Source organism: Phoca vitulina, unplaced genomic scaffold (assembly GCF_004348235.1).
Source record: "Phoca vitulina isolate PV1807 unplaced genomic scaffold, GSC_HSeal_1.0 scaffold91, whole genome shotgun sequence".
Lineage (NCBI taxonomy): Eukaryota > Metazoa > Chordata > Mammalia > Carnivora > Phocidae > Phoca > Phoca vitulina.
Window position 1 is genome coordinate 322,055 of NW_022589794.1, and position 26,232 is coordinate 348,286.

Consider the following 26,232-nt stretch of genomic DNA (forward strand, 5'->3'; position numbering starts at 1 on the left):
TTTACCATCAGCGTTGCGATTTCCTCTAAGAACAGGATCCTGCCGGATATTCTGGTTTGGATTTTAAGTAGATCACCCCGGCAACCCTGAGGTCAACGCTATTCTAAGCTCATTTGGCAGATAAGGAGACTGAGGTCCAGGGAGGTGGAGTGACTTGCCCAAGGCCACACGGCCAGTAAATGGCAGAACCGAGATGCAAACCCAGGTCTGCCTGGTCACCGGGCCGTATGGCCTGCGGCGTCTCGTGCGCTCGGGCGAGGTTGAGAGCCCGCTGCTCTCACAGCCAGGTGTCGGGATTTGCCGGCTGCGCTGGGCAGTATGGCAGGTAGCTACCTACCACGTGTGGCTATTTAAATTAATTAAAATTAACTAAAGTGGAAGCTTCAGCGCCGCAGCTGTCCCCGTGAGGCGTGGGGCCTGGCTGCCGTATCGGATGGCGCACTCACAGGACGCTTCCAACGTCACGGGAAGCTCTACGGGGAACGCACACCCAGAGCCTTCCACCGGTAGGAGCCATGCGACACCCGCATTCCGACGGGAGCTGGGGGGCAGAAATGGATGCCCGGGACTGGCCAGCAAGGAGCAGGTTGCTCTGACCCTCTGTCTTGGGCTACAAAGAATAACTGTCCTCATAAAAGACCTTTGCAAAAGATTAGGCCATTTATTTGGGAGTCAGATTTTACTGGAGCCAAGAAAGGCTCCATTTGGGTTTGCCTAACGAGTAACAGAGGTTTTGAAGCCCCAGGAATTCTGCAGCTGGGAGCGCGGGGTAGAGGGGTGCAGACTTGGCTCCCAAACCCCTGCCCCTCTGCGGCCTCTCTGCTGAAATCAGCTCGACAACAGGGATTCGGTGCCAGGCAGCGCCTTCCCAGTGCTCCATCCCACAGCTCTATCAAGGATTCCGTGCTTGCTGAGGGAGGAAGACTCTCCAGTTGGCTTAACGAGTAAGGGGAGAAGCTGTCTTGTGCGTGGCAGGGCTAGGCCAGTGTTGGAATCGGCCACGGGTGGGTTCAGAAATCAGTTTCTCTGCATCTCTCCTCAGCTCTGCCTTCACCGGTGCAGGTATCATATTTTATTTTTGGCGTTCTGTCTCTTGGCTCAGCATCCTTTGTGCTGCTTGAATTCTCAGACAAGTTGTCCTGTCTCAGGATGGCTGCAAGTGGCTACAGAACCTTATTTTTGCATGTAGAATTCCAGCAGAAATGAGCAAGTGCCTTTAGTCCAGCCTGAAAAGCTCCTGAGATTCCCTCTGATTGCGCCAGCTTAGTTCATGTATTCACCCCTGAGCCAGGCGCTGTGGCCAGAGGAACGTGAAGCTCTGTTTGGATTAGGTCGTGGTCACATGACCCTATTCTTGAGGCCGGAAGTGGGGCTTCATCCAAACCTCTGGACTGATGGGCGGGAAGTGAGGATCCTCCAATGAAACAGGGGCTGGGGATACAGGGAAGACGACAGGTGCCTGGAATGGGGCTCCTCCCCTCCCATCCCCTTACTCCTTGTCACCTGGCCTTTCCCTGTCCCAGGACCTTCCTCCCATTTCTTAATTTGGCCTGGGTTAGGAGGAAGGGCTGCTCCAGCCCCGCCCGTGAGCCGCTTTCCCTCCTTGGTTTTTCTTGGTGACATTAGTCAGAGCAGGGACCTGCCCCGATGGAGCCACTGGCCAGGAGGAGGGGGTGCAGTCTGACTTCTCTGGGAGTCTCCCGGCAAGTCTGTGTCCCTGGTTCTCCAAGGAGGACGTGGCCCTGCTGGTGGCTGTTGAAGCCAGCGGGTAATTGGCAAGGAAGTGGACATCTGGCGTGTGGACAGCATGAATGGAGTGTTCCCGAATCAGAAGAGGAAAACCCCCGTCAGATAAATACAGCTGACTTGCTTGAGACTCGGACCAGCTGACCTACCAGCTCCCTCTGGCCCCCAGCTCCCAGAGGGGAGACAGGTGTGGTCGTGGCCAAGGCGCCCGGTCCTGGGGCCCTAGGACCGCCCTCCTGAGACGCCCCCGTCCGTCGTGCGGCTGGACTGTCTCCATGCTCACTGCCTGGGGACCCCTGCGATCCCACCCTCTGCTCCTCGCTCCCAGTGACAGAGTGACAGCCCCAGGTTCGGGCGGCTGTCCCCCCACAACCCCCCAGGTAGCTCTGCGAGGCCTGGGGGCTCAGAGAGAAGCCGTGGGGCACCCAGTCCCATCACCATGGGACTGCTCCGTGCCTTGTGTCCTGGATCCCAGCCCTTTAGGATCTCAGGTGACATCACTGGAGGAAAGAGAGGCAGACGGCTTCCTGGGGATGGGGGTGTTGGGGACTCAGCACAGCTACTGGAGAGAGAGGTCTTCTAAGACTGTGACTCTGGAAGCTTCTTTCCACGCGCCTCCTCAAGGCAGGAACAACCAAAGCCCCTGTAAACACACTTCTGGGGCTAAGGCGGTCCGTCTGCCCGACCCTCCGCAGACGCCCCATCCGCCGGCCTGGCCTGCCCGCCCGCGGTGTGCCAGGCGCCGGGCTAATTCCTGCATTTGCGGGATTCTGGTTTAATTCTCCTGGCAGACCTGAGCTGCTGATGTCTCCCTGCACCACATGCCCCTGCCTGCCTCCCGCACACGTCTCCTCGCACCTGCCCTGTGCTTCTGCCGTAGGCGTTTGCTCAGAGGGTAGATACTGAATGCGCGTCCACACACGCGATGGGAACTGTGTCCTCGGCGGGTGCACGCCATGGAGCTGGACCGCGGCGATCTCCTCGCGCTTGGGCGTCCATCATATCAAAGCATCAAGGCGGACGTCTTAAATACATACAACTTGGACACGTCAAAGATATCTCCGTTAACTTTCAGAGAACACCAAAGGAGACTTTTTTTTTTTCCTTCAAAAAACCACGTTGCTCCTACCCGTCCACGGCGGGGCACGTGCTCGGGGGACGGGGCTGCGACTCTGCTCTCCCAGGCACACGGGTTCCGGTGCGTGCTGGCATGAGACCGACTTCCGGAAGGAGAAGGAAAGAAAGCAGGTCTAATAGGTCTCTTGTCGGTGAGCGCCTTGGCACGGAGACATCACGGAAGGAAGGCCGCGTTATCACAGACCTCAGGCAATGTCTGCATATCCATTGTCCTTTCTGATTCCGAAAGTGGAAGGACAGAGATGACTTTTCACCAGTTGCATTGTCAAGGATCATTTAAAAAGAAGAAGAAGAAGAAGAGGAGCCTTTCTGGAGCTAAACCACGGCTGTCACATCCGAGTCCGAGTATTCCTAGCTGTGTGACCTTGGGCAAGTTGTTCAACCTCTCTGCGCCCCAGTGTCCTCGCCTGGAAAGTGTTTGCGTGTGCTCAGCACAGAATCAGGCATACGGCAGACACTGCGTAAATGGAAGCTCTTCTGGCCGATTCCCTCTTCCTGGGAACTTCCGCCCCCGTTCTCCCGAAATGTAACCTCCTGAGAGGAGGCTCCAGGCTCTCACTTCCCGTCTCCAGCACCTGGACACGAGCCTGGAGCGCAGCAGGGGCGCGGGAAGTGTTTGCTGAAAGAAGGAGTCCTCGGGCGGCGGATGGAGGAGACACCGCGTAGGGCCGGGCGGTGTCTGCCACACGCCACAGGTCTGCTGCCCGCCACACGCAGAGGCCACGCGGCGCTCCCCTTCCCTTCCCTTCCCTGCGCCCGAGGGCCCTGGCCAGCGTCCCCACCCGGCCTCCCCTCCCGGCCTCTCTCCCTCTGGCCTCCTGGCCTCCCCTCCCCTTGGCACCCGGCCCCACCCAGCCAGGCCTGGCCCAGCATAGCCACCTCCGCGAGGACAGGATTCCTGAGCCGAGACCACGTGGCGTGTCCAAGTCTCGGCCGCATTCCTCATGGTCAGCTGGACAAAGTGCGAGTTATCGCTGAACGGATTTCCACGGCCGTGGGAATCCCGTTCGGCCTCCACGGTGAGGGGCAGGAAAGGAAAAGAAGGGCGGCCCAGAGCTCGTCTCAGAGATGCTGGCCGGCCCCAGGCCCCGCCGGGCCCCTCTCCTTGTTTGCCTGCAATGTGGCAGCCGCCACTGTGACGCCTTCAGCCACGAGGGAACCTGGCCTCTGGGAAATGGGAAGCTTCCCTATGGCCGCTGTGGGGGAAGGCCTCCGGCACGCGGTAGCCACATGGGCCGGCAGGTCCGTGGGAGACGGGGCGCGGAGAAAGGAAAGGGTCCTAATCCCAAAGCTGGGTCCAGGGAGCGCCACGGCTCCGGGACGAGGAGTGCTCCACGGAGGCTTCCCGAGTCCACTGTGTCCTTCCTAACCCTGGGAGCAGGGCTCCCCGTCTTCCCTTCCTCCCCACCCTCTGCAGTCTCTCTGCCTCCTGAGGAGGAGACACAAAAGGATAAGATGGGGGACTGGAGCGAGGACAAGGGAGGAGGGAGCACGGAAGCCCCTGAGAGTGACGGGCAGGCGCACCCGCACCCACACGCTCAGCTGAGTAACGCAGGGAGCTGTGCTGCATAACAGACGGCCCGACGGCCGCTTGTTTAAGCAGCGATCGCTTATTCTTGCTCCTGCATTTGCAGGCCATCCGGTCGTCTGCGGGCTCAGCTGCGGAGGACGCCTCACTGCAGGGGCGCTAGGACGGGCTCCGTGGGTCTCGTTCCAGGGTGGTGGAGAGGTAGCCGCGACCTCGGGGAAGAGCCCCTCGTGGCAGAGCGCACAAAGCCTGCTGGAACACTCGCGGGGCCTCTAAAGCCTGAGCTGGGACTGGCCTGCTGTCCCTTCTGTTCACATTCTCCGGGCCAAAGCTCATCACAGGGCCAGGTCCACATCAGCAGGAAGGGGAAATAGAGTCCGTCCGCAGTAGGAAAGAGGGAAGGATCGAACTAAACAGCTGCATCATCACAGAGCTGGTGGACATCAGGGTTGAGAGCAGAGGTGTGGGGTCGACTCCCTGTGTGGCTCACTGACTACCTGCTGTGTGATGTTGGGCGAGTTACATCACCTCTCTGTGCCTTCAATTCCTTGCTTGAAATATGGACAGGATTCAAAAGATAAAGTAGCCCTCCCTCATGTGTTCATGGCGAGAGTTCAGTGAGATCATCCATGTGAACCTCTCAAAGTGGCTCCTGGCTTAGTGTAAACGCTCAGCAAATGTTCGCTGTTGCTGTTACAGAGCGTGCAATCACCAGTGAAAGCCCGCCTCCTCATGTGCATCTGTGCGTGCATTCACCTGTGTGTGCACCTGTATGTGTGTGCACCTGTGCATGTGCACCTGTGTGTATGGGCACCTGTGTATGCCCTGTCCATGCATGCACCTGTGTGTGCACCTGTGTGTATATGCACCCGTGTGTGCACCTGTCCATGCATGCACCTGTGTGTGCACCTGTGCATGTGTGCACCTGTGCGTACACCTGTGTGTATATGCACCTGCGTGTGCATCCGTATGTGTGTGCACCTGTGTGTATGGGCACCTGTGCGTATGTGCACCTGTCATGCCCCTGTGTGTATGTGCACCTGCTGTGTGCACCTGTCCATGCATGCACCTGTGTGCACCTGTGTGTATGTGCACCTGTCATGCACGTGTGTATATGCACCTGTGTGTGCACCTGTCCATGCATGCACCTGTGTGTGCATCTGTGCATATGTGCACCTGTGTGTATGTGCACCTGTGCATGTGTGCACCTGTGCACAGTGGGGGCAGTGTGGGACCCGGTAGCCCTGAGTGGCCCCTCCAGTAGGAAGTGTGTGGTGAGCCCCATACCTGAGCACCAGGTACTCTTTTAGGCACTGAAAAAACACTGAACAGTGAACAAAGCAGTCAAAAAGCTTAGTCATCCTAGAGTTGATGTTCTAGAGAGGACAAATAATAACCATAATAAATAGGTGAAGTGCATAGCGTATGAGAGGGTAATACATGGTAAACGAGAAGAATAAAACCAGGGAGGGGTCTGGAGTTGCGATCTGAATACAAATGTGAGTGAAAGGGCTGTGGGGAGCGTACGTGTGGGTGAGGCAGCGTTTCTCACCTTGGCACCACTGGCATTTGGGATCTGCTGATCTTTGTTGGGGGCTGTCCTGTGCGGTGCAGGAAGTCGAGCTGCAGCCCCGGCCTCAACCATTAGAAAGCATTCGCACGTCTTCAGCTGTGACAGCCCGTTCCCTAGTGGTGACAACCGAGAAGATCTCCAAGTCAAATGTCCCCTGGGGGACACAGTGGCCCCTGCTTGGGAGCCACTCTGTTGAAGACCTAGAGGAGACGAGGAACAAATCGCATAGGCGAGTGGGGGAGGAGCCTTCAGGCAGAAGGAACAGCACATGCAAAGGCCCTGCAGCAGGAGGACAGCGGGGGCTCAGGGAACAAGGCGGGGATGCATGGAAGATGCCTGGGAGAGATGCCAGGCGCACATCAGGGAAGAGCTTGGACTCCTTTAAGGATTTTGCCAGGGTTGAAAAGCATTCTGTGATTCACACAAAGTGCTCCACGTCAGCCCCCGATTAAGAAGATGGGAAAATGTTGAGAAGAGGTCTCTGGGTTGGAAATTCCTACTCGTCCTTTCAGATCCCTCTACCTCCTCCTTCCGCTCTTTGTGGTCGCTTTACCAGGCGCGGCCATCCCCAGTTTCCCCGCTTTACCAGGCGCGGCCATCCCCAGTCTCCCCCCGGCTGCGGCCGTGGGCGGCTCCCCTGGACGGGGAGCGGGGGGAGAGACGTCAGTACGTTCATCCCTCTGGGCCCCTTCTGCAAGCTTGTGGGTTGACAGCGGCTGCACCCTCCGCCGAGGTCACGGCTCCTGGAGGCAGGTGTCTCAGACAGGCGGCGCCCGCGCTGGGCTCCGGTAGCTGCCCCTCACCTGGCCTTTCCCCGGTGACCTGGGGCTGCCGTAACAGATGGCCGCAGACCGGGCGGCTTTAAGCAATGCTCTTCTCCCCCCGTGCCGGAGGCCAGCAGTCTGAAATCAGGCGCAGGGCCCTGCTCCCTCTGAAGGCTCCGGGGGGCTGGGGAGGTCCCTGCCTTGCATCTGCAGCTCCCTGTGGCCGCAGTCCTTGCTGTTCCCTGGTGCGTGGCCGCACCTCTCCGTCTCTGCTGGCGTCCCCACATCACCCTCCGGGTGCTTGCCTCCACATCCTCCTCTCCTCCTCTGCGGACACCAGCCCTCTGTGGCCCACTCCAAGCTGGTATGACCTCGTTTCAGCTGATGACATCTGCAAAGACCCTATCTCCAAACCAGTTCCCGGTCTGAGGTTCCGGGTGGATGTGGATTTTGGGGGACACTCTTGAACCCTCTCCCCCCGTCTGTCTGGCGTGCTGTGCGGTCTCCTGCTGTTTCCATACCCTGCCCACACCTTTGTACGGAGTCCCTTTGTCACACTCTCCTCCAGGTGGCATGTCGCGTCCGTTTCCCGCCCAGATTTGGACTGATCCAGCCCGTCCAGCGGGCTCGTCTGGGATGGGCCATGAGACAGACGGCCAGGGCAGCCCGTGGACAGGATGCAGATGTGATCCCTCCTGGACTCGCCGGCCAGTGGCCTCTCTCCGCCCCTTCCTTTCCCTGCCCACCTGCCCACAGGAATGGAGAGGACCCCCAAGACCCCCGTGCCACGAAGGATGACTTCCAAGCCCCAACCTCAGGATGCTGCCTGTGAGGACATCACCGTCAAAGCCGTCTGTCAAATCCGCCGTCAGCAGGTGCCAGCCCCACCCGCCTCCCACCGCGGGAAAGCCACCTCCTCCGCGAGCCCCAGCTCCCCAGCTTCCTCTTCTACTGGGGCCATGATGGCTGCCCGGAGCTCCGGAAAGGACCGAAATGAGGAAAGCACATGGCAGATGCTCTTCTACAAGAACGCATCACTGCTGCACAAGACCGTGCAGTATTTTGTGTGAACAGAGCAAGGCCACAAACTCAAGAGCACAAGAAATGTAAATCTGATTTTTTTTATCTGAATTTAATTTCTATTTCCAGCCCCCGGGCTCCTCAGTGGCAAAAAACAAAAACAAAAAAAACCTAGGAGTTTGATTTCCAAACATATTAAGTTTGAAAGATAATTAGAGATCCAAGTGGAGATGTTGAATAAGCCACTGGGTTCTGGAGGTAGGATTCTGGGAGCCATTCATAACTGAATGATTATAGTCGTGGAAGGAATGTGTTATGGACTGGATGTCTTTGTGCGCCCCCATCCCAATTCCCGGGTTGAGACCCTAACTTGCAATGTGATGGTATAAGGGGGCGGGGCTTTGGGGAGGTGACTGGGTCATGAGGGTGGAGCCCTCATAGAAGGGATTAGTGACCTTAGAGCAGAGTCCCCAGAGAGCTCCCTGACCCCTTCTGCCCCGGGAGGGCGCAGCAAGAAGGTGGCATCTGTGAGACAGGATGGCTCCTCACCACACACCGGGTCTGCCGGCGTCCTCCTCTGGGGCTTGCAGCCTCTGGAGCTGTGAGAAACAACTGTCTGTTCTTGAAGCCCCCAGGCTGCGATATTCAATATTCCGTTACAGCATCCCAAATGGATGAAGACAGGAAATAGAAGATTCCATGGAAACAGAGGAAGGGCGATTGCATTATTTCAAGGAGCGAGTCTCCACGTGTGCTCTCCAGACCTGGAGCATCAGCATCACCTGGGACCTTGTTAGAAATGCAGATGTGGGGTCCCCCCCGGACCTGCTCAGTCGGAGACTCTGGGAGTGGGTCCAAAGGTCTGTGTATTGACCTGCCCTCTGGGATTTTCTGTTGAGTTTGGAACCTGCTTAGCTGCTTTTCCAGACAGAAGTCACATTGGATGTCAATGGTTGACCAGCAGGTGGCTTTGCCCTCCCCACAAAAGTGGTCCCCAAGCGGTTCCCCGTGGGAAGGAGGCAAGCGATGTCATCAAGAAGCTGCCAAGGGTCCAAATGACAACAGAAGATGTCAACTGACCACATGTTGCTGAAGCAGACCCACCCTGGCCCCTCCAGGTCCTAAGAGCAGACATCAGTGGCTGGGTCAGTGGCCACCATGCATTTGGACTGGATAAATTAAATGTCCAAGTGGGCAGAGGCCAGCGGACAGCTTTCTCAGCAGGTGGCCCACCCATCATGAAATATGAAAAAGAGTCCCAGAAACGAAGCCAAGGGACTAAACAGACTCCTGTGGGGTTTTTGGTTCCTATTTTGCAGATAAGCCAGCTCATTTTGTGATATTGTGGTTCTCACTTGTAGCCACTTAGGAGATGATTAATGCATCCCAAGGCTTCCCCAGACATTTATGACACCTTCAGGAATAGCAGTGACAACGGCTCTATCATGCACCACAGCTTCATACCCTTGGCGTTCCTCAATTATTTATATATTCTGGAGCAGCCAGGTTCCCTCCCACCAGAGCTCAGGAAGGTAATAAATGAGCAAAGTCAATGGTCTGTAAATTACAACATTGATTAAAGAAGTGATTACTGATATAACTCTTGCTCGGCTATTATGCTAATGCCTACCCAGATTCAAGACAGTGTTTACATGCTAATGGCAAGTCTGGGACAGTGACTAAAATTGGTTTCCACCCTTAATCAGTAGGTAAACATTTTTAAACCACTCTTGACCATGAGTGAGAAGATCCATCCATGTGTTCCCCTCCCAGCTGCTCCTGCCACTGTCCCCAGCAGATGGAGGAAATTCTCTCAGCCCAGCCCTCACCAGCTGCCCTTCCAAGCAGAAGCAAGAGTTGGAGGTGAAAATTAGACCCAGAGTAGCCATCCATAGTTCCCAGAAACTGGGGAAGGAGAGGGTGGTCATACGAGTTCATTGCTCAACATCGATGTGATTTAACTGGGTCCACAGACTCCCAGAAGGAGACACTGTTCCTTCTAGAGTACATAGTCCTGGCAAGAGACAGATAAGCAAATTGGCAATTATAGCTTAGTATGGTAAGTGCTATTTGAGGAGTCCACGTTTGGCCTCATTAACTCCAAAATGTTATGTAAAACTGTATGTATATGCATTTCCATATCAAGAATTAGCTTGACATGTGTTCTCAAAGGAGTCAGTGGCCCCAAAAAGTTAGTAAATACTGCTTGAGAACTTTCTGGAAGCTTTCAAGTAAATGTCTTGCATTTCCACTGCTCTTGGCTCCATCATATCTCAGTTTCTAACCACATCTCCCCTCACCCAAGATCCTTGTTTGGTTGTCCTGAAGCAGGCATCCCCATGAAGAATGGGTTCTGTTCATTCATCTATCCACCTGTCCACTCCTCCATCAACCCACCCATCCACTCATACGTACATTCACCTATCCATCCACCCATCCATCTATCCACCCACCCACCTACCCATCCACACACACAAACATCCATCCATCTATCCATCCATCCATCCATCCATCCATACATACATACATTCATCCACCCATCCATATACCCATCCATCCACCCACCCACCCTTCCATCCACTCACCCACCCATCCATTTATCCATCCATCCATCCATATACCCATCCATCCACCCACTCACACATCCACCATCCATTCATCCATCCATCCATATACCCATCCATCCACCCACCCCCCCATCCACCCACCCACCCACCCATCCATCCATACACCCTTTCATCCATCCACCCATGTACCCATCTATCCACCCATCCATCCACCCACGCATCCATCCACCCACCCATCCACTCATCCACCCATCCACTCATTCACTCATCCGTCCATACATTCATCCATTCATCTATCCACCCATGTACCCATCTATCTACCACCCACCCATCCACACACCCAAACATACATACATTCATCCATTCATCCATCCACCCACCCACCCATCCAGTCATCCATCCACCCATCCATCTATGCATACATACATTCATTCTTCTGTCCATTCAGTATCCACTCTGCTAAGCTCCTGCTTCATGAGCATCTCCTGTATGGAACCAAGAGATCAAAGATTTAAAAAGATGTACTTCTTTCTTCAAGGATTTCATAGTTTGATGGTTGATCTGGACACATGGGGCCAGTATAAATCACATTTTACCAACTTGAATATGCAAGACAGTCATGTCATTTCTTGAAAACACGAGTTGATTTCTATTCTCAATTTTCAATTCATTAAGGCTACATATCCCAGTCTGATTTTCAAAAGATGTAACTATTGCCAAGGCCTGGGGAGAGGGGGGCTTCCAGTCTCCAAATGTTCTGCTTACAGTCCCTAGAGGCATCCGTTACCAGTCGTAGTTACCTTGGATATGGTCCCACTGCTGTCTGTGGTGCCCCTTCCAGCCCACTCCCAGGGGACACAGGCATCTTCCTGCTGTTTGTTTGCCACGTGAGAATGTCCACGGGACTGTGTACAAATTCATCTCCCTAAGGGTTTAGTCTTTGGAACACAAAATCTTAATGCTTGCAGACTTTTATTTTATTTTCTATGTGTTTATCTTGCTTTGTGCTCTGTCTCAGCCCTTTCTGAGGTAATGATGTGGTAGGAACGGGAAAAGCAAAGGGAGGAATACAGGGGGAGGGGACATAGGTTGGTAGTCACTAATGCGATGCATCTATTCACAGGCTAAGCAGTTCTAATACAAATATATAAATGATCCCGGGGGTTGGGGAGGTGCCTGGCCAGGCCAGTAAGGAAGAAAGGATGTTCTTAGGCAAAGGGAGCCTCATGTGCAGAGGCCTGGGTGTCTCAGACTGTCAGGATGTGTGTAATCAGAGATCAGTGAGTCAGGCTGCAGAGGAAGAAGGTAGCACAAGCCCTTCAGATCCTGGAAATTTGCCTTGGGTGTGTTTCATTTTGTGGGAAGACATCAGCCTGGGGAGCAGACACCTCTGGTGGCCACTGAGAGTTCAGGCTCGGCTGCAGCTCACTTTGTGATTGGACCACATTCCACCTCAGACTACTACTGTTTTCTATCCCAGGGTCTTCTCAGATGCCATGGGCTAGTGTGTCAGCCTGGAAGTGCCAGGGGGTTAACACACAGCGGCGGTGAAAGATGGAAGCTGGTAGATAATATTCCTGTCTCTTATCCTTCAGGGGGACAATTTTGTAGGCTTTCATGAGGTTCCAGAGAAACTGATCCACAGCAAAAAAAAAAAAAAAAAAGTAAAGATGTAGCTTTTTATTGACTTATCCTCTTTCTCTGTCTCTCTCACTCTGTTCCGCAGCCCCTGCTCCCTGGGGCCATCTCCCAAGTAGACCAGGTGCACAGAATACTTGTCTCAGGCCCTGCATCTGGAGGACCCAAAATTAAGCATGTGTGCTTGGCTAGAGAAAAAGACAAATGGAAGAAGAGTGGTTTGCAGGGCCCAGTGACCTCTCCATCCCCTTTTCTGTCCTTGCAGGTGTCTGAACGCTGTGACTATGTCTTTGTCAATGGCAAAGAGATGAAGGGCAAGGTGAATGCGGTGGTGAACTTCACCTACCAGCACCTGAGTGCCTCCCTGCACATCACCGTGTGGGTGCCCCGACTGCCCCTGCAGATTGAGGTCTCTGATACAGAACTGAGCCAGATCAAAGGCTGGAGGGTCCCCATTGTGGCCAGTAAGAGGTGAGCCGGGGATGGGAAGACACACCAGAGCCATGATGACAATGGTTTTGTTTACTGACCACACTGCTGGAGCCAGGACAGGGCCCAGCACATGGTAGATGCTGGTACGATCGTGTGATTACATTCTCTCCAGCCTAACCAAGGCCCGGGATAACCAGCCAGGCAGGAGGCTAAACAGCGGCAGTATCCTCATCAACCCCAGACCGCGTGTGCTCTGCACTTGGGCTTCTCGTAGACAGTCCTGAAAGGGCTTCCCCAGAGTGAAGCGACAGAAGTGATACATTTTTCTAGCCCCTCAGCCCCCAGGGGAATTTGAGTTTGGGGTTCTTTTCTCGAAGTGAAACAGTGATTTCTTTTTCTGTGTTTTATGAATATCCGTAAGCTTGATCAGCTCTGTGCGTTTCAAATCACTGCATAAAATTAACTTGCATTTATACTGGATCATGGTGTTGCTGTTTGCTCTTAAACAAAAAAACAAGGCTCTAAGTTGTTCTGTGTGACTCTGGATTGTCACATGTAGGAGCTGAGGTCTTGTTTCCTCAGCTCTGTGGCCCCCTGGTCAGCAAAATGAGTTGTCACGTTCCTGGTCTCCTGCCTGGGATCTTCTGTCCTGAACCCTCGGGGCTGTTTGCCGGAGTCTCCCAGACACGAGCTCTTCATTTTAAGGGTCAAGCCAGCGTGCACTCAGGAAGAGCCCCTGCACCCCTGGAAGAGGCTGCATCCCTCTCTCCAAGGAGACCTTGAAAGAAACTGCCCAGACTGCCGGGGGCCAGGGGGCAGCCGTGAATCCGGGCAATCCTTCAGACCGTGAGGCGGTCATGAGGGACCGAGAGAACGAGTCTGCTCTGTGTCCCTGGGGACGGCAGACCTGAGACTTGCAGCCACTTCCTAGCTCTGTGAGCTGCCCATGGTTCCTAACCTCCGCCTCCAACCCCCAGAACATAAGAACAGCAAGTTTTGCCTCATAGTGTTATGAGATGAAGAGTCCATACATGTGGAGCCTAGAAGGGCACATCTCAAGAGCGTAGTACAGCTCTGCTCAGTAGACCTTGCCGCAGTGGTGGAATGTTCTAGAACCACATCCACTATGGCAGCCACTAGCATGTGTGGTTGTGGAGTGCTTGCAATATAGCTTGGGTGACTAGGAAATTTAAACTTTTCATTGATTTAGTTCTTACGCATTTAAATGAAATTATAAATAGGCACACGTGGCTATTAGCCACTTACTTATTGGACAGTGTAGACTTCGTCAATGTTGGCTCTTAAGTCTTTTGTCAACGAATGTCTCCAAGAAAGAGATGTCTGACCCTCTGTGCTGCCCGTGATGAACCCGGGGCTCCTGTGGGGTCCCAAGTTTCCCGCCCAGGATGCTGTCCCTTGGAGGCAGGCACCCGCCTGGCTGGCTTGTGACCCCGGCGCGTCTTTGAATCCATTCCTGGGACCTGAGAGCTTCTTCTCGTACCCCCAAGGCCCACGCGAGAGAGCGAGGATGAAGACGAGGAGGAGCGGCGGGGCCGCGGCTGCTCCCTGCAGTACCAGCACGCCACCGTGCGCGTCCTCACCCAGTTCGTGGCCGAGGGCGCCGGCCCGTGGGGCCAGCTGAGCCACCTGCTCGGTCCTGACTGGCAGGTCGACATCACCCACCTGGTTGCAGACTTCATGAAGCTGGAGGAACCTCACGTGGCCACCCTCCAGGACAGCAGGGTCCTGGTCGGGCGGGAGGTCGGGATGACCACCATCCAGGTAGGGAGCCAGAGCCCGGGATCTCTGCATGCTCGGCACCGGACATCATGCCGGGCACTGGGGGAGGCTCATGGGAAGGGTGGAGCATTGTGCCCAATTCCTGGCCCCCAGGGTGGCATCCTCGGGACACCGGAAGGTGAGCCTGGACCAGCTCTGTGAGTCCCAATCTTCTTACAAACAGAATTGAGAAGGTGGTGGCCACACGGCCTTTGCACCCGCATGTCCCCTCTCTCGACTCCTGCATCCTCCGCCCCCGACACCTTCCAGCCCTCCCTGTCCTGCCTCTGACTCCCCACACTTCGTCCCACTGCCCACACATACACCTCCTACACGTCTCAGAAGCCGCCTCCTCCTTGCCTCCCTGCTGCCCCTGCCCGGGACCCGGGGAAGGTACCTCCCTTCTTCCCTTAAAGCATCTAGTCCTTCTGCTGTGGATTCATTCAACAAACGCTCTTCAAAGTCCTATTACCCTATTAACCCTGTTCAAGGAAATGCATAGTATGGTGGGATCTCAGATCAGAAGGGAGGGAGTGGTGGGCCTTTTCCAAAACCCCTCAAGTTCTGCCCCATTGAGTGCACCTACTGGGGCTATCATTCTGGATCCTGAGACCACAACCGTATGTGGGAACGATGGGGACGTTTCCATCATTTCACCTGGAGATCTCAAAGGCGACATTTGTTTTATGAGAGGCAGCCAAAAGTAATGTTTCAGCAGAGGATACATTGTGCTGGGGGTCTGGCGGGGGGAGTAGACTGTTTATAATTCAGTTCTCACCAGTTAGTTCCATAGTTCATTTAGAATGTGATTCAGGTTGCACAAAGTCAACTCGTGTGTGACTTTTCATGAGCCCAGTCAGGATGGCCATGTGCAGTGAATCAGGTTGTGCAGTGTACAAGAATGCCTCATCAACATGGGAGGGGTCGTTTCCTTCTAAAAATAGAATGGATTTTGACATTTATTGCAATTTTGCAACAGACAGAACTAAAGTGTCTTGGGGAAGGGTGGCTTTATCTGATTCTTGCAAAGAGGCGTCGTGGGGGCTGGTGCATCTATCCTGAAGAAGGTGTGTGACTCCTTCGCCCTGTGTTCTGGACCCAGGCCCAGGGCAAGGCGGAAGTATTGCTGGGGGAGATTCCCACATCTGGGAATATTCTGTCCTGCCAACCCCACAGGTGCTGTCCCCGCTGTCCGACTCCATCCTGGCAGAGAAGACGGTAACCGTGTTAGATGAGAAAGTATCAGTGACGGACTTGGCCATCCAGCTCGTGGCTGGGCTGTCGATCACCCTCCACCCCAGCACAGAGAACAGCAAGGCCATCACCGCTGTGGCCACAGCTGAGGAGCTGCTGCGGACCCCCAAACAGGTAGGGGCCTAGAGGCCAGAGGTGGAGAGGGGCAGGGCAGTCGCTGTGCTGGACTCAGCAAGACGGGTGGGGGGAGGGAGGACCAGGTCAGAGAAGCTGAACCACGTTTCAGAGCACAGTGACCGGGGCTGTGAAAATCCACAAGACAGCGTCTTCCCAGTCCTGGGCTCTGATGACCGGGGGTGACAAACTTAGTGGCTTAAACAACACCCACTTATAAGCTCAGCTCTGTGGCTCAGCTGGGTTCCAGGCTCAGGGTTGGCTGAGAGCAAAGCCAGCATTCTGGGGACCAATCGGCCTCCCTGCTCGCCCATGTCTCTGCAGTTCTGTGACAGGTGTCTGTTTCTTTGCTGACGGTCCCCTGGGGGCCTCACTGAGCTCCCTAAGGCCACCCGTATTCCTTCTCACTTCCCGCACCCACATTATCTTCAAAACCAGCAACGTGCATGGAGGCCTTTCATGCTTTACATCTCTAACCTCGCCTCTGGCTCACCCAGACCATCCGGGCAGATGACCCTAACTGCAGGTCAACTGTGCCGCATAACAGAGCATAATCATGGGAGCGGCATCTCCTTATAGCCCAGGTTCCAAAGATGAGGGTCATTCTAGAAATCGTGCGGCTGCACGCAGACTTTGCTCCGGAGGGTCAGCAGGAGGGATCTGGAACACGTTCCCATCCACGTCGGGCCCCCATTGCTGGTTTCCCTGTCATCTCTCCTGGGGGCGTGGTGTATTTTGCTTCCTAAAGAGCAAAGGGGAGTGGAGAAGAGTGGGGGGACAAAGCAGGGAGCAGGCAGCTCTTTGCTGAGAAGGGGTAATTCATTAGGTGGTGATTGGCATGGCAGCCTCGCGGGCGTGGGGCAGGGCCCCCCAGGCCCCGGCAGTGTCTCCCATCTGTCTTCATCGGCTCATGGTAATTGGAGGTCCCAGCACGGCCTCGGGGGGGATTTATGGATGTAGTTCATTCAATTTGCAGACATGACTCTTGTGAGGACGGCGCTCTAAATCATTCCTGGGCGTGTGTTATTTTAAGTCATTCAGAATTTCTCATCTTTGGGGAAATGCGTTGGCTTCTCCCGAGAAAGCCCTGAATTCCAGCCTCGCTGTAACGAGCTAATGGAGGGACTGACTCTCAATCACACGGCAGGGTTGATGGAGATGGATTTCCACAAGCCCGCGGTGTTCGGAGGGCTTAATTTGGATCGTCTGCCATTCAGGGGGCTTGTTCTATGTGAAGTTCTTTCTCCGTTTAGAGTTTGTGAAGAAAAATTAACTCGGGATGGAAAGTCAGCCAAGATGAACTCGCGGACCGTGTGAACCGTGTTTTCATGCCAGCCCTCGGCGTGCGCAAGGCCAACCCCTTGTTCTCGGTATTTCAACTCTGAGATACAAGAGCTGGAAGATTTCTACACCCATAAACTCGAGGGCAGTAGCATATCCCTCCCCTGTGCCTCATCGGTTTCAGGAAAGCCAGGACAGAGAGATGAAGTGAGGAATCCCCGGGCATTCATGTATCCAATCTGGGCATTAGAAGGGGGTCTTGTCGATGGACGTGGACAGAGGGGACACGGGTGAGAAGCAAAATTACTGAGCCATATTGCCTGTCTCACCTTGATTCCCCCAGAAGCTGAGCCTGGCACTAGGATTCAAGTTCAAATACTTAATTCGAGTGGTGAAGGGAGCCCCCAGAGGGGAGTCGGGAAGTACTCCCAGGGATGGAGGTGTCCCCCGCTCGGCCACCACTGTGGCTCCCGGAGACTGCGTCTGCTGGGGAAACCGCCAGCCAGTGTTGACCAGGGGCAAGGGGGCGGGTTGAGGGCTGCCTTTTCAGGGTGTCAGTTCTTGGCACTTCTGGCTACAGGTATGACCGCATGGGTTCCAGAGGCCAGAGAATGCCGTCGGGCAACACCATCTTGCAGAGCTGCCCCTTGAAAGCTGAGCGGGCAGGGGCCACGGGGGAGTGGGCAGGTGCCACCAGTGAGCGCCATGCCCTCCCAGATTCCATGCACAGTCTCACTCGCCCCTCTCAGGCCACCGGCACCGGCATTGGTCTGGGCTTTCAGTTACGAGTGACAGAGACCCAACCCAGGCTGGCCGGAGCGGACATCGGCATTGATCAGTTCATGCCCAGGATTGGTACCTTCAGGTCAAGCTAGACCCAGCTGCTCAGTGGCCCCAGAGAGCTTCACGTTTCTTATCCACAATTCTTCTCAGTTCTGGAAAATGTCCAGCCACTATTTCTTTGAATACTGACTTCCCCCTTTGGCTCCCTTCTGGAACTTGTCACCGAAAACTTTTGGTCCTTCTCATCCTGTCCCTCGTTTCTTTCAAGTTGTCTTTCATATGTTTCATCCTGTGATGGTGTTTTGGGTCCCTGACTCTGTCTGCCTGGACACTGACTCTCTCCCCAGATGTGTCTACTCTGCTTTGCAAGCCAGCCCTTGGGTAATTAATTTCCACTGGAGCACTTTTTTGTTTCTAGAAATTCTAGGTGGTTCTTTCCACACCGTCCTGTTCTTTTCCCTCTCAGCCCTCCTCTCTGTCCATGTCCCATGAACTGTTTTATTTCATGGGTTATTTTGTTGTTGCTGCTGGTTTATCTTACTTTATCATCTTTTCCAGTTGTTCTATTATCCAAAATCCTTGGTCTGCTGATCGACGTGATTGTTTCTGATTTCCTCTCATGGTAAAGCCCTCCCTCTCAGGGAGTGTAATTGTTTTATCATAGTACCTCTTGAGCTGTAGCTGCTTCATTTTGCTCCTGATAGGGATTCTTTGCAGCCCTGCACTTGCACGGGCCCCTCTCTGCTGGAGGCCATGCACCCATACAGGTCACGGAACTGCAGACCCCACACCCAGGTGTGGGGAAGCGGTGGGGTTTGGATTTCCAGGGGACACATTTTCCCAGCTGTGCTCAGAGCACAAATGAGCATCGTTGCTGCTTCTGGCCCAGTGGGTAGGATTTTCTCATCCCCCTCCCGGCAGTCCTGGCTTTATGCGTCCCCATCTGACAGTCCCTGGGTGCCTCAGCACCCCCACCACGGCTGGCAAGCCTTCTGAGCAGCTCCGACACCGCGCCCAAGCCCCCTCAGTAAGAACTATCTGTAGGCACCCCTCTGGTAACGCGTTCCCTCGTCGTTTCTGAGTCCCAGGAATTTGCATCGCCTTTTTGTGGTGTATTTTTACCTGGTTTTTAAGTGGTTGACCCTCAGCCAGTCTTCTTTGTTGTTGGAACATGTTCTTAAGACAGTCTCCCTCTCTCTCCATTTCTTAACTCTTCCTTCCCCTTTGCTGACCCTCTGTTCCAGCAGACCCCCTCTAAGTTGCAGGCTTGCACCCCAACTCAGCAGCCCCCGGGAATGCAAGCTTCTCCTCTGTGGCTCCAGCCAAAGCCCAGGGATCCCCTCCCATTGGCTGGTTTCCATCCCGAGCCCCTTCCCGGGCCAATCACTGTGGACGGGGTGGGGGAATGTTGCGATGGGCCAGACCTCGGTCACATGCCCAGCTCCAGACCTGGAGGGTCCGGTCCAGCCCCACCGCATCGCATGCACACACCCTGAGTGGGGAAGACCGGGTTCTCCAAAGCTGGCGTTCTAGTCCCTGCCAGAAAGGAGGGATAGACAGTAGTCACGTCACAAAGGTGTCCATCCCAGACCCTGTGGTTGAGGTCTTCACACTCCCACTTTCAGTCAGGGAAACGGAGGCCCAGGATTGTTTTTTAAAAATGGACCAGGAGAAATAGCAGGTCCATGTATTTATTTCAAAACTTGGGTCGAATTCTCCGCCCTTCGTTGTCATGCCCAGAAGCCAGGACCAGAGGAGACCCTGGATCCTGAACAGACCCCTGGGGCTCCATTAGCTCTTCCCGGTCTTGCAAACGTTGCCCGTTCCCTTCCCCACTCTGCTCCGTGCTTCTCGCCCATCACCCCCAGCAGACTGTCCCACGGAGGTTAGCCTGGGCCCCTGACATGCCAGCGCCCCCCACCCCCCGGGCCTCCCATCACCTTCCCTCCTCCCCGGCCAGAGCTCCCCGACTGCGCCCCACACACACAGCGAGCACACTCAGACCTGCGCAGAGTGAGCGGCCGGCCCGCCGTGGCCAACACCCGCAGGTGCCCCTTCTCCCTCCCTGGCTCCAGCAGCCCTCTCCAAGGCCCCTCGGTGTCTGGCACGGGCCTCTAATACACCTCACTAAATCCTGGTCTTAGACAACAGGGGAGAATTCCAGACACTCCAAAATTGTCTCCTTTAGCCCCGGGCCCGCGTAGTGACCTCAGGGCCACCGGCAGCCAGGAGACAGGGCAGCCGCAGTGGTCTGGACTCGGGCTGGAGCGCTGGGCTCAAACCCCAGCTCCGCCACCTGCCTGGGCGAGCTCGGGCGGGGTCCCCCTTCTCCCCGCGATCCGGTCTCCTCGCCTGCAGAGTGGTCACAGCATCTGCCTCGGGGGTTGCTGTGGGGGTCGAGTGAGTCCGTGCGCGGACGGCACTGAGGACTGGCGGGTTCGCAGGAGGCTCGGCTGGCCTGGCCCCAAGCGTGCCCGCGTGCCAGCTCCCAGACCCACACGCCGTGTCCTCCTAACGGCCTCTCTCCCTGCAGGAAGCCGTGCTCAGCACTTGGCTCCTGCTCAGCGACGGCTCCGTGACGCCGCTGGACATCTACGACACCGGGGACTTCACCCTGACCGCCACCTCCCTGGACGAGACCGTCGTGTCCATCCCCCAGGCCCGCTCTCCCAGGTGGCCGGTGGTGACGGCCGAAGGCGAGGGCCAGGGGCCCCTGCTCCGGGTGGACATGACCATCGCGGAGGCCTGCCAGAAGTCCAAACGCAAGAGCGTCCTGGCCGTGGGCGTGGGCAGCGTCAGGGTCAAGTTTGGCCAGAATGACGCTGACTCCAGCCCCGGCGGCGGTGGGGACAGCGACGAGGGCGAGATCAAGAACCACGCCAGCGAGCGCCGGCAGAAGGGCCAGGAGCCCGAGGGGCCCGTCCACGGAGGCTCCCCCGTGGAGCTCGAGGAAGGGGCCCTCCGGAGAGGCGGCACCACGGCCAGGCCGCTGCTGGACAGCAGGGTGGTGAAGAGCAGCCGGCCGGACGCGGGCAGGCCGTCCGGGGAGGGCCAGCTGCAGAACATCCCCCTGGACTTCGCCAACTTCCCAGCCCAGGTGGACCTGCCCCGGGCGGGCGGCGGGCTGGGGGCCAGCGACCTGGTGCACACGCCCCGCGGCCTGAGCGACCTGGAGATCGGCATGTACGCCCTGCTGGGCGTCTTCTGCCTGGCCATCCTCGTCTTCCTCATCAACTGCGCCACCTTCGCCCTCAAATACCGGCACAAGCAGGTGTCGCTGGCAGGCCAGGCCTCCGTGACCCACTCGCACGACTGGGTGTGGCTGGGCAACGAAGCCGAGCTCCCGGAGCCCGCGGCGGAGGGGTCGCCGCCGCAGGGCGAGCACACGACCGTCCTGGACCACGCGCCGGGCGGCAGCGAGGAGAGCAGTTGTCTGCTGGTCAACGGTGGCGCCCGGCAGCACGTGCAAGGCCAGGTGCACCGGCCGGACTCGGCGGCCGGGCCGGCCAGGGACCCGAAGCTCGAGCCCCTGCACTCGCCCACCTCCAAAAGGAAGAAGGTGAAGTTCACCACTTTCACCACCATCCCGCCGGACGACGGCTGCCCCACCGTGAACTCCATCCTGGGCGGCGGCGGCGAGGACATCAAGTGGGTGTGCCAGGACGTGGCCGTGGGCGCCCCCGAGGAGCTCAGAAACTACCTGGAGAAATTCAAGGGCCAGGCGTAGGCCCCTGTGGTGCGGGGCGCCGCGCTCGTTTCCAGAGCGGGTCTGGCCCGGGCGTCGGGGGGCGCCTGGCACTGGGGGCCGCAGACCACCGCGGTCCTGCAGCCGGGAGGGGCCACACGCGTGTGTGTGTGTGCGTGTGTGTCTGTGTGTCTTGCAGGGAGGGGTTTTAGCAGCTGGTGGCGGCGGAGTTCCGAAAGCGGAGCAAATCCTGGGCGGTGGCTGACGGGGACGCCAGCCTGCACACGAGGCCACCTTAGAAAGGTGATTTTATTAGTCAAAATAGAACACAGACAAGCTACCAAAAATTATTTGTTAAAAAATGCAAAAAGACAAAAAGACAGAAGTGATCATCTCTTTATATTTCTAATAAAGAGCAAAATGTACAGCGAGGGCCTGCAGGGGGACAGTTTCTGGGTTGGTTCAGTGTCCCCTCGGGAGGACGGCCTCGATCTGTCAGCCCTGGGGGTGCGCAGGGAGGACGGGGGTCAGAGCCCCCAGGCCTCTTGGGGTGAACCTGAGGGTTTTCAGTCTTTACTTGAGAATCTTCTGTGCTCCCACATGGTCTCCCCCACCCCCATCCCCACATTTTCTTCCTGTGTCCTACAAGTCCACTTGATTTGTATTTAATGTTTATTTCCGAGGATCAAATGGTATATTTTTCCTAAATTAAACGTACATTATATTCCTATACGTTAGATGAATTCTTAGCAACAGTCTCAATTAATCCATCCTTGAAGTAGTAAGTTTGATGCTTTTCTGTATCCCTCCAGCCTTGATGTTTGCTGGGGTCTTACAACCGGAGGGGGCGGGGGCGCTGCCTTGACCGGCCACCCCGGCCACCCAGCCACCCGGCCACCCCAGCCCGGAGGCCACAGCCAGTGGGCGGGACGCTGTCCGGGCCATTCCAAGGGGACGCAGCCGGCCGCCCAGAGCCCAGCCGGCCCAGCACCCAGCGCCTCCATCGCTGGGGATGCGGGGACACCCCCACGTCGGGGGAGGTCCGGTCACCTCCGCGGGGGAGAGGCCGTACCCAGGAATAATCTACGCAGCCTCCCGCGGTAGATCTGTCACGAGACCTACTAACAGCTGAGCGATGAACCAAGATAAAAACTGTTGGAGGGTTTTTGGGTTGTTTCTCTGACTCGGGTGGAGCATACCAGCATGAACTGAAGAGATTAAAATCTACGTTAGATTGTCAATCAACTGTGGTTTTTAGCAGCCTAATTGTGTAGCAACACATGGGAAAACGCATTCATCCAAAGTCAACTGCACGTGGCAGAGGGGAGCACGGTGTCGTGAATCAGCCCCTGGGGGACTGCCAGGCTGCGGGGCCGTGGGCGGCCACACTCCGGACACCAGGACGCTCGTGGTTTTTATTTTTTTAATTACTAAAATCAGTAGCTAAGAAAGGGTCCTTGAAGCCTCGTAACCTTAGCTGGACCTTTTAAAAAGATATTTCTAGCACATATCATAGATGAAAAGGGAGAGATATTTATTTATACCTGTGATGCCAACTGTCATTAAAATGCTTTCCATGGCTTGACAAGTCCGTATCTCGTGGGGTGTTTCTTTTTTCACTTGATGCCCATCTCCTCTTTCCCTGCCAAACGTACAACCTGCTGAAGAAACCTCCTGTCCGCTGGGCTCTTCTCTCGGTTCCGTGACTGATCCGCAGTAATTCCTGGGATTTCTTGTCCACCATCCTGGGCACCCGCAGCTCCCAAACCTGCGCGTGCCCAGAACCGCCAGGAGGGCCGATAAAACAGAGATTGCTGACGCGGGGCTGAAAATGTGCATTCCTGCCAAGCTCCAGAGCGACACAGAGGCCGTCGGTCTGAGATCCCGCCAGGGCTGGAGGATGGAAAGCGGGGAAAAGGTCCTCTTCTTTTTCGTCCGTCTTTGTGTTTGTTGTTTGAGGTTCCATGCGACTGTTGTTGCTGTTGCTTAGCTGGGGGTAGAGCATTTTTGGGAAGAAGGTAAGGTGGGATTTTCTTTTTTAATAACAGCTTTATTCAAGACACAATTCACAGGCCGTAACATTCACCCATTTCAAGGGCACAATACAGTCGTTTCTAGTTTATTCACAGAGTTGTGCATCCATCACCACACACTGGTTGTAGGAAAATTTCATGGTTCCAAGAAGAAAGTCTGTACCCATTAGAATCACTCCCCAGTCTTCGGAAACCCCCAGCTCCCGGCAACAACCGGTCTCATCCCCGTCTCGGTGGATTTGCCCAGACGCGCGGGGTCTTACCCTCCTGGGAGACTCCTAACCACTCCCCACATGGGATCGTCATCCCCACAACGTCATCAAGTGACAGCTATTCTTCCTGCAGGGGCCGATGGGCCTCCTGCGCGCCGGCGTTGTCCTGATCAAGGCACCAGGAGACCCCTGCGTCCCCGCGGCACAGCCGGACCGGCATGGTGGGAGAGACAGCGTGGTCTTCAAGACCTTCTGTGTCCACTCCTGAACCCAGCTAGCTGCCTCGCTCGCTCCTACATTTCTTTAAAAGACGAAGGCTCCAGATAAGGGGAAGGAGGGTGTGTGGTTGGCTCCAATGCTGGGTGCTTAGTCTCTGCCCCCCGTGTGCACCTGCAGCCAGCCAGCCGCCGGCCCTGGGCAGGTAGCCCCGGGGTCCACTCGGGTCCCCTGAGCTTCGCCGGCTCCGGATTCCTGAGACGGTGAGGACAGTGGAAGGCTTCCTTCCCAGGCAGGAGGCTCAAGGAACACCTGCCCTTGTTGGTGGAGAGCTAAGAGTCCAGGCTGGGGTGACCTGGGACGTGTCCCCTGGGACGGACCTGGTTCTAAGAGGGAACGCCCTCTTTTATTTTCCAAGTTAACATATTATGCATCTTAAGTTTACACAATGTTATATGTCAAATACATTTCAATTTAAAAAATAAATTAATTAAAAAATAAATAAACTGGAAGACCCACGTCCCATGAAGCCTCTCCCGGGAAGCTGGGATGGCCGGCCGCCCTGGTCTATGTTAGCAATACCGACTCCCATGTAAACTCTGTTGTCAGCAGGGACCACCGCCTGCCCCCACGCCCGTCCCGCCCTCCCCCAGCGGAGGCCTGTGACACAGGATCGCACCATCCCAACCCCTCCCTCGGGGCCGGAGCCCCTTCCCTCCACATAGACCTCAGCTTTGTGCTGGGCGGGGTCAGAGGACGATTTCTCCTTTATTTGTACCTGTGCTAAATAAATGTAATTTAAAACCATTGGTCAGACCCTAAAACACACTGGATCAGTCATTAGGATTCCCCACTCTCCCTTCTTCTGAGCGCAGGTTGCTCTCCACCCACCCTGCAAGCCTGCCCGCCCGCCCCTGACAGGTAAGCCTGTGTCCCCCCGACCGAGTCGGTAGACACCCGACCTCTGACGTATGCCCAAGGCTGTGCGTCAGGTCCCCCTGCAGATAAGGTCACAGGTGAGATGCGCGAGGACCGTCTCCTAGAAGGAGGACCGTCCTCTTACGGAACCTGCGTCTGAGACTGGAGAGGTGCTCACAGCCGCAGGGAGACCGTCCAGCTACACAAGCCGTCATTCTTCCTGCTCAAATGATCAGCGAGAACAAGAGTAGCTCGTCTCGGGGTTGCTGGGCCCATTATTCACTTAGCACACACCTGTTGAACACCTGCTCTGTGCCCGGCCCGGGGCAGCGAGCAAAGGATGGAATGGTTAACGAGACCTCCAAGCGCTCGCCGTCAGAGGGCGGGGGCGGGGAAGCGAGCCGACAGGGCGCAGAAGGATGGGTGCGGCGGTGGGGCTGGTGCGTGCAGGGCCGCGTGCTCCCCCTGCTCTCCCGTTCCTGCTGTGTGCCCCAGGCGGACCCGTGCAGCCCCCCAGAACACGAAACCATCCCATCTCACGTGTGAACACATCTTTAATATCAGTGCGTATTAGCATGAATCTTTATTAATATCGGCAATCATGCGTTAATACTATTTTTACTGACATCAATGCTTTTTAAATATTAACCGTGACTACGATAATAAAGGTAAGCCGCTCCACTGAACGTGTCTGTTTCAGGCCTGGCCTGTTCCCTCGAAGCCGCCCTCTGAGGCGGGTGCCTTGCCTCCAGGCCACAGATGAGGAAACAGGCTCAGAGCGTCCTTGCCAAGGTCACAGCTGGGGCGTAGCCCAGCCGGGCCTCAAACCCACGCTCGTATCCCCAAAGGCCGTGGTCCTATACACAAGCTCTGTGTATATTTTCCAGCATTAGAAATGTAACAAAACTGACCAAGAAGCAATTTAGGCTCATTACACAAAATCTGGAAAACAAAGAAAAGCAGAAGAAATAAAGGGGGAAAAAAGCCCTCTAGCCCCGCCTCCCAGAAATAAAAATTAACAACTTGCCTTATACACCCTTCCTTGTGTGTGTGTGTTTTTAACCAGCGCACACAATTTTGCATGGTTGCCTCATGATTTGAAAGTATACCATTGCAGATGTGACTTTTAAGTTGTTTTTTTCCCAATTTTAGTAGCCCATGAGCATAGTAAAATATTTATAAAAACGATTGAAGTCGCCTGTGTTGGTGCTTTAGGTTTTTGCTCTTGGATTTCTCTTTCCTTCCATAGTGGAGATCAAAGTGCAAATATTGATTTTTTTTTAAGCATAATGAACAGGGAGAGTTCCGCAGCCTTCCACAGAAAATGGACGGTCACGTAAGTCATGGGTGGTGGCACAGGCCGGGAGGTGCACGGGGGGCCCCACCAGGGAGAGGGAGAGCCTGGGGACGGAGGTCCAGCCCCCTCCTTGCTGGCCAGGAGGCGTCTTCCTGGAGGAGAGGCTGACGGCACTAATTTGAGCAAGAGCACCATCTGCTTGCCAAGACTAGCAAGAGGGTTGCTCCTTCCGGGAGGAGGCTACAGGCCACAGAC

General features: G+C 55.6%; 1 protein-coding gene across 4 annotated transcripts in view; it reads left to right on the forward strand.

Annotated features, from left to right (window-relative positions):
* Positions 1 to 23,644, forward strand: part of TMEM132C (transmembrane protein 132C) — a 308,550-nt gene extending 284,906 nt beyond the window's left edge. For 2 of the 4 annotated variants that reach the window (XM_032396388.1, XM_032396387.1), the window contains exons 6-9: positions 12,239 to 12,444; positions 13,914 to 14,187; positions 15,361 to 15,552; positions 20,150 to 23,644. In XM_032396388.1, the coding sequence (XP_032252279.1) occupies positions 12,239 to 12,444; positions 13,914 to 14,187; positions 15,361 to 15,552; positions 20,150 to 21,343 (1,866 nt within the window). In that variant the 3' untranslated portion in view covers positions 21,344 to 23,644. The remainder of the gene's footprint in view (positions 1 to 12,238; positions 12,445 to 13,913; positions 14,188 to 15,360; positions 15,553 to 20,149) is intronic. The other 2 variants (XM_032396389.1, XM_032396390.1) reach the window with 1 other exon arrangement.
* Positions 23,645 to 26,232: the final 2,588 nt, after the last annotated feature.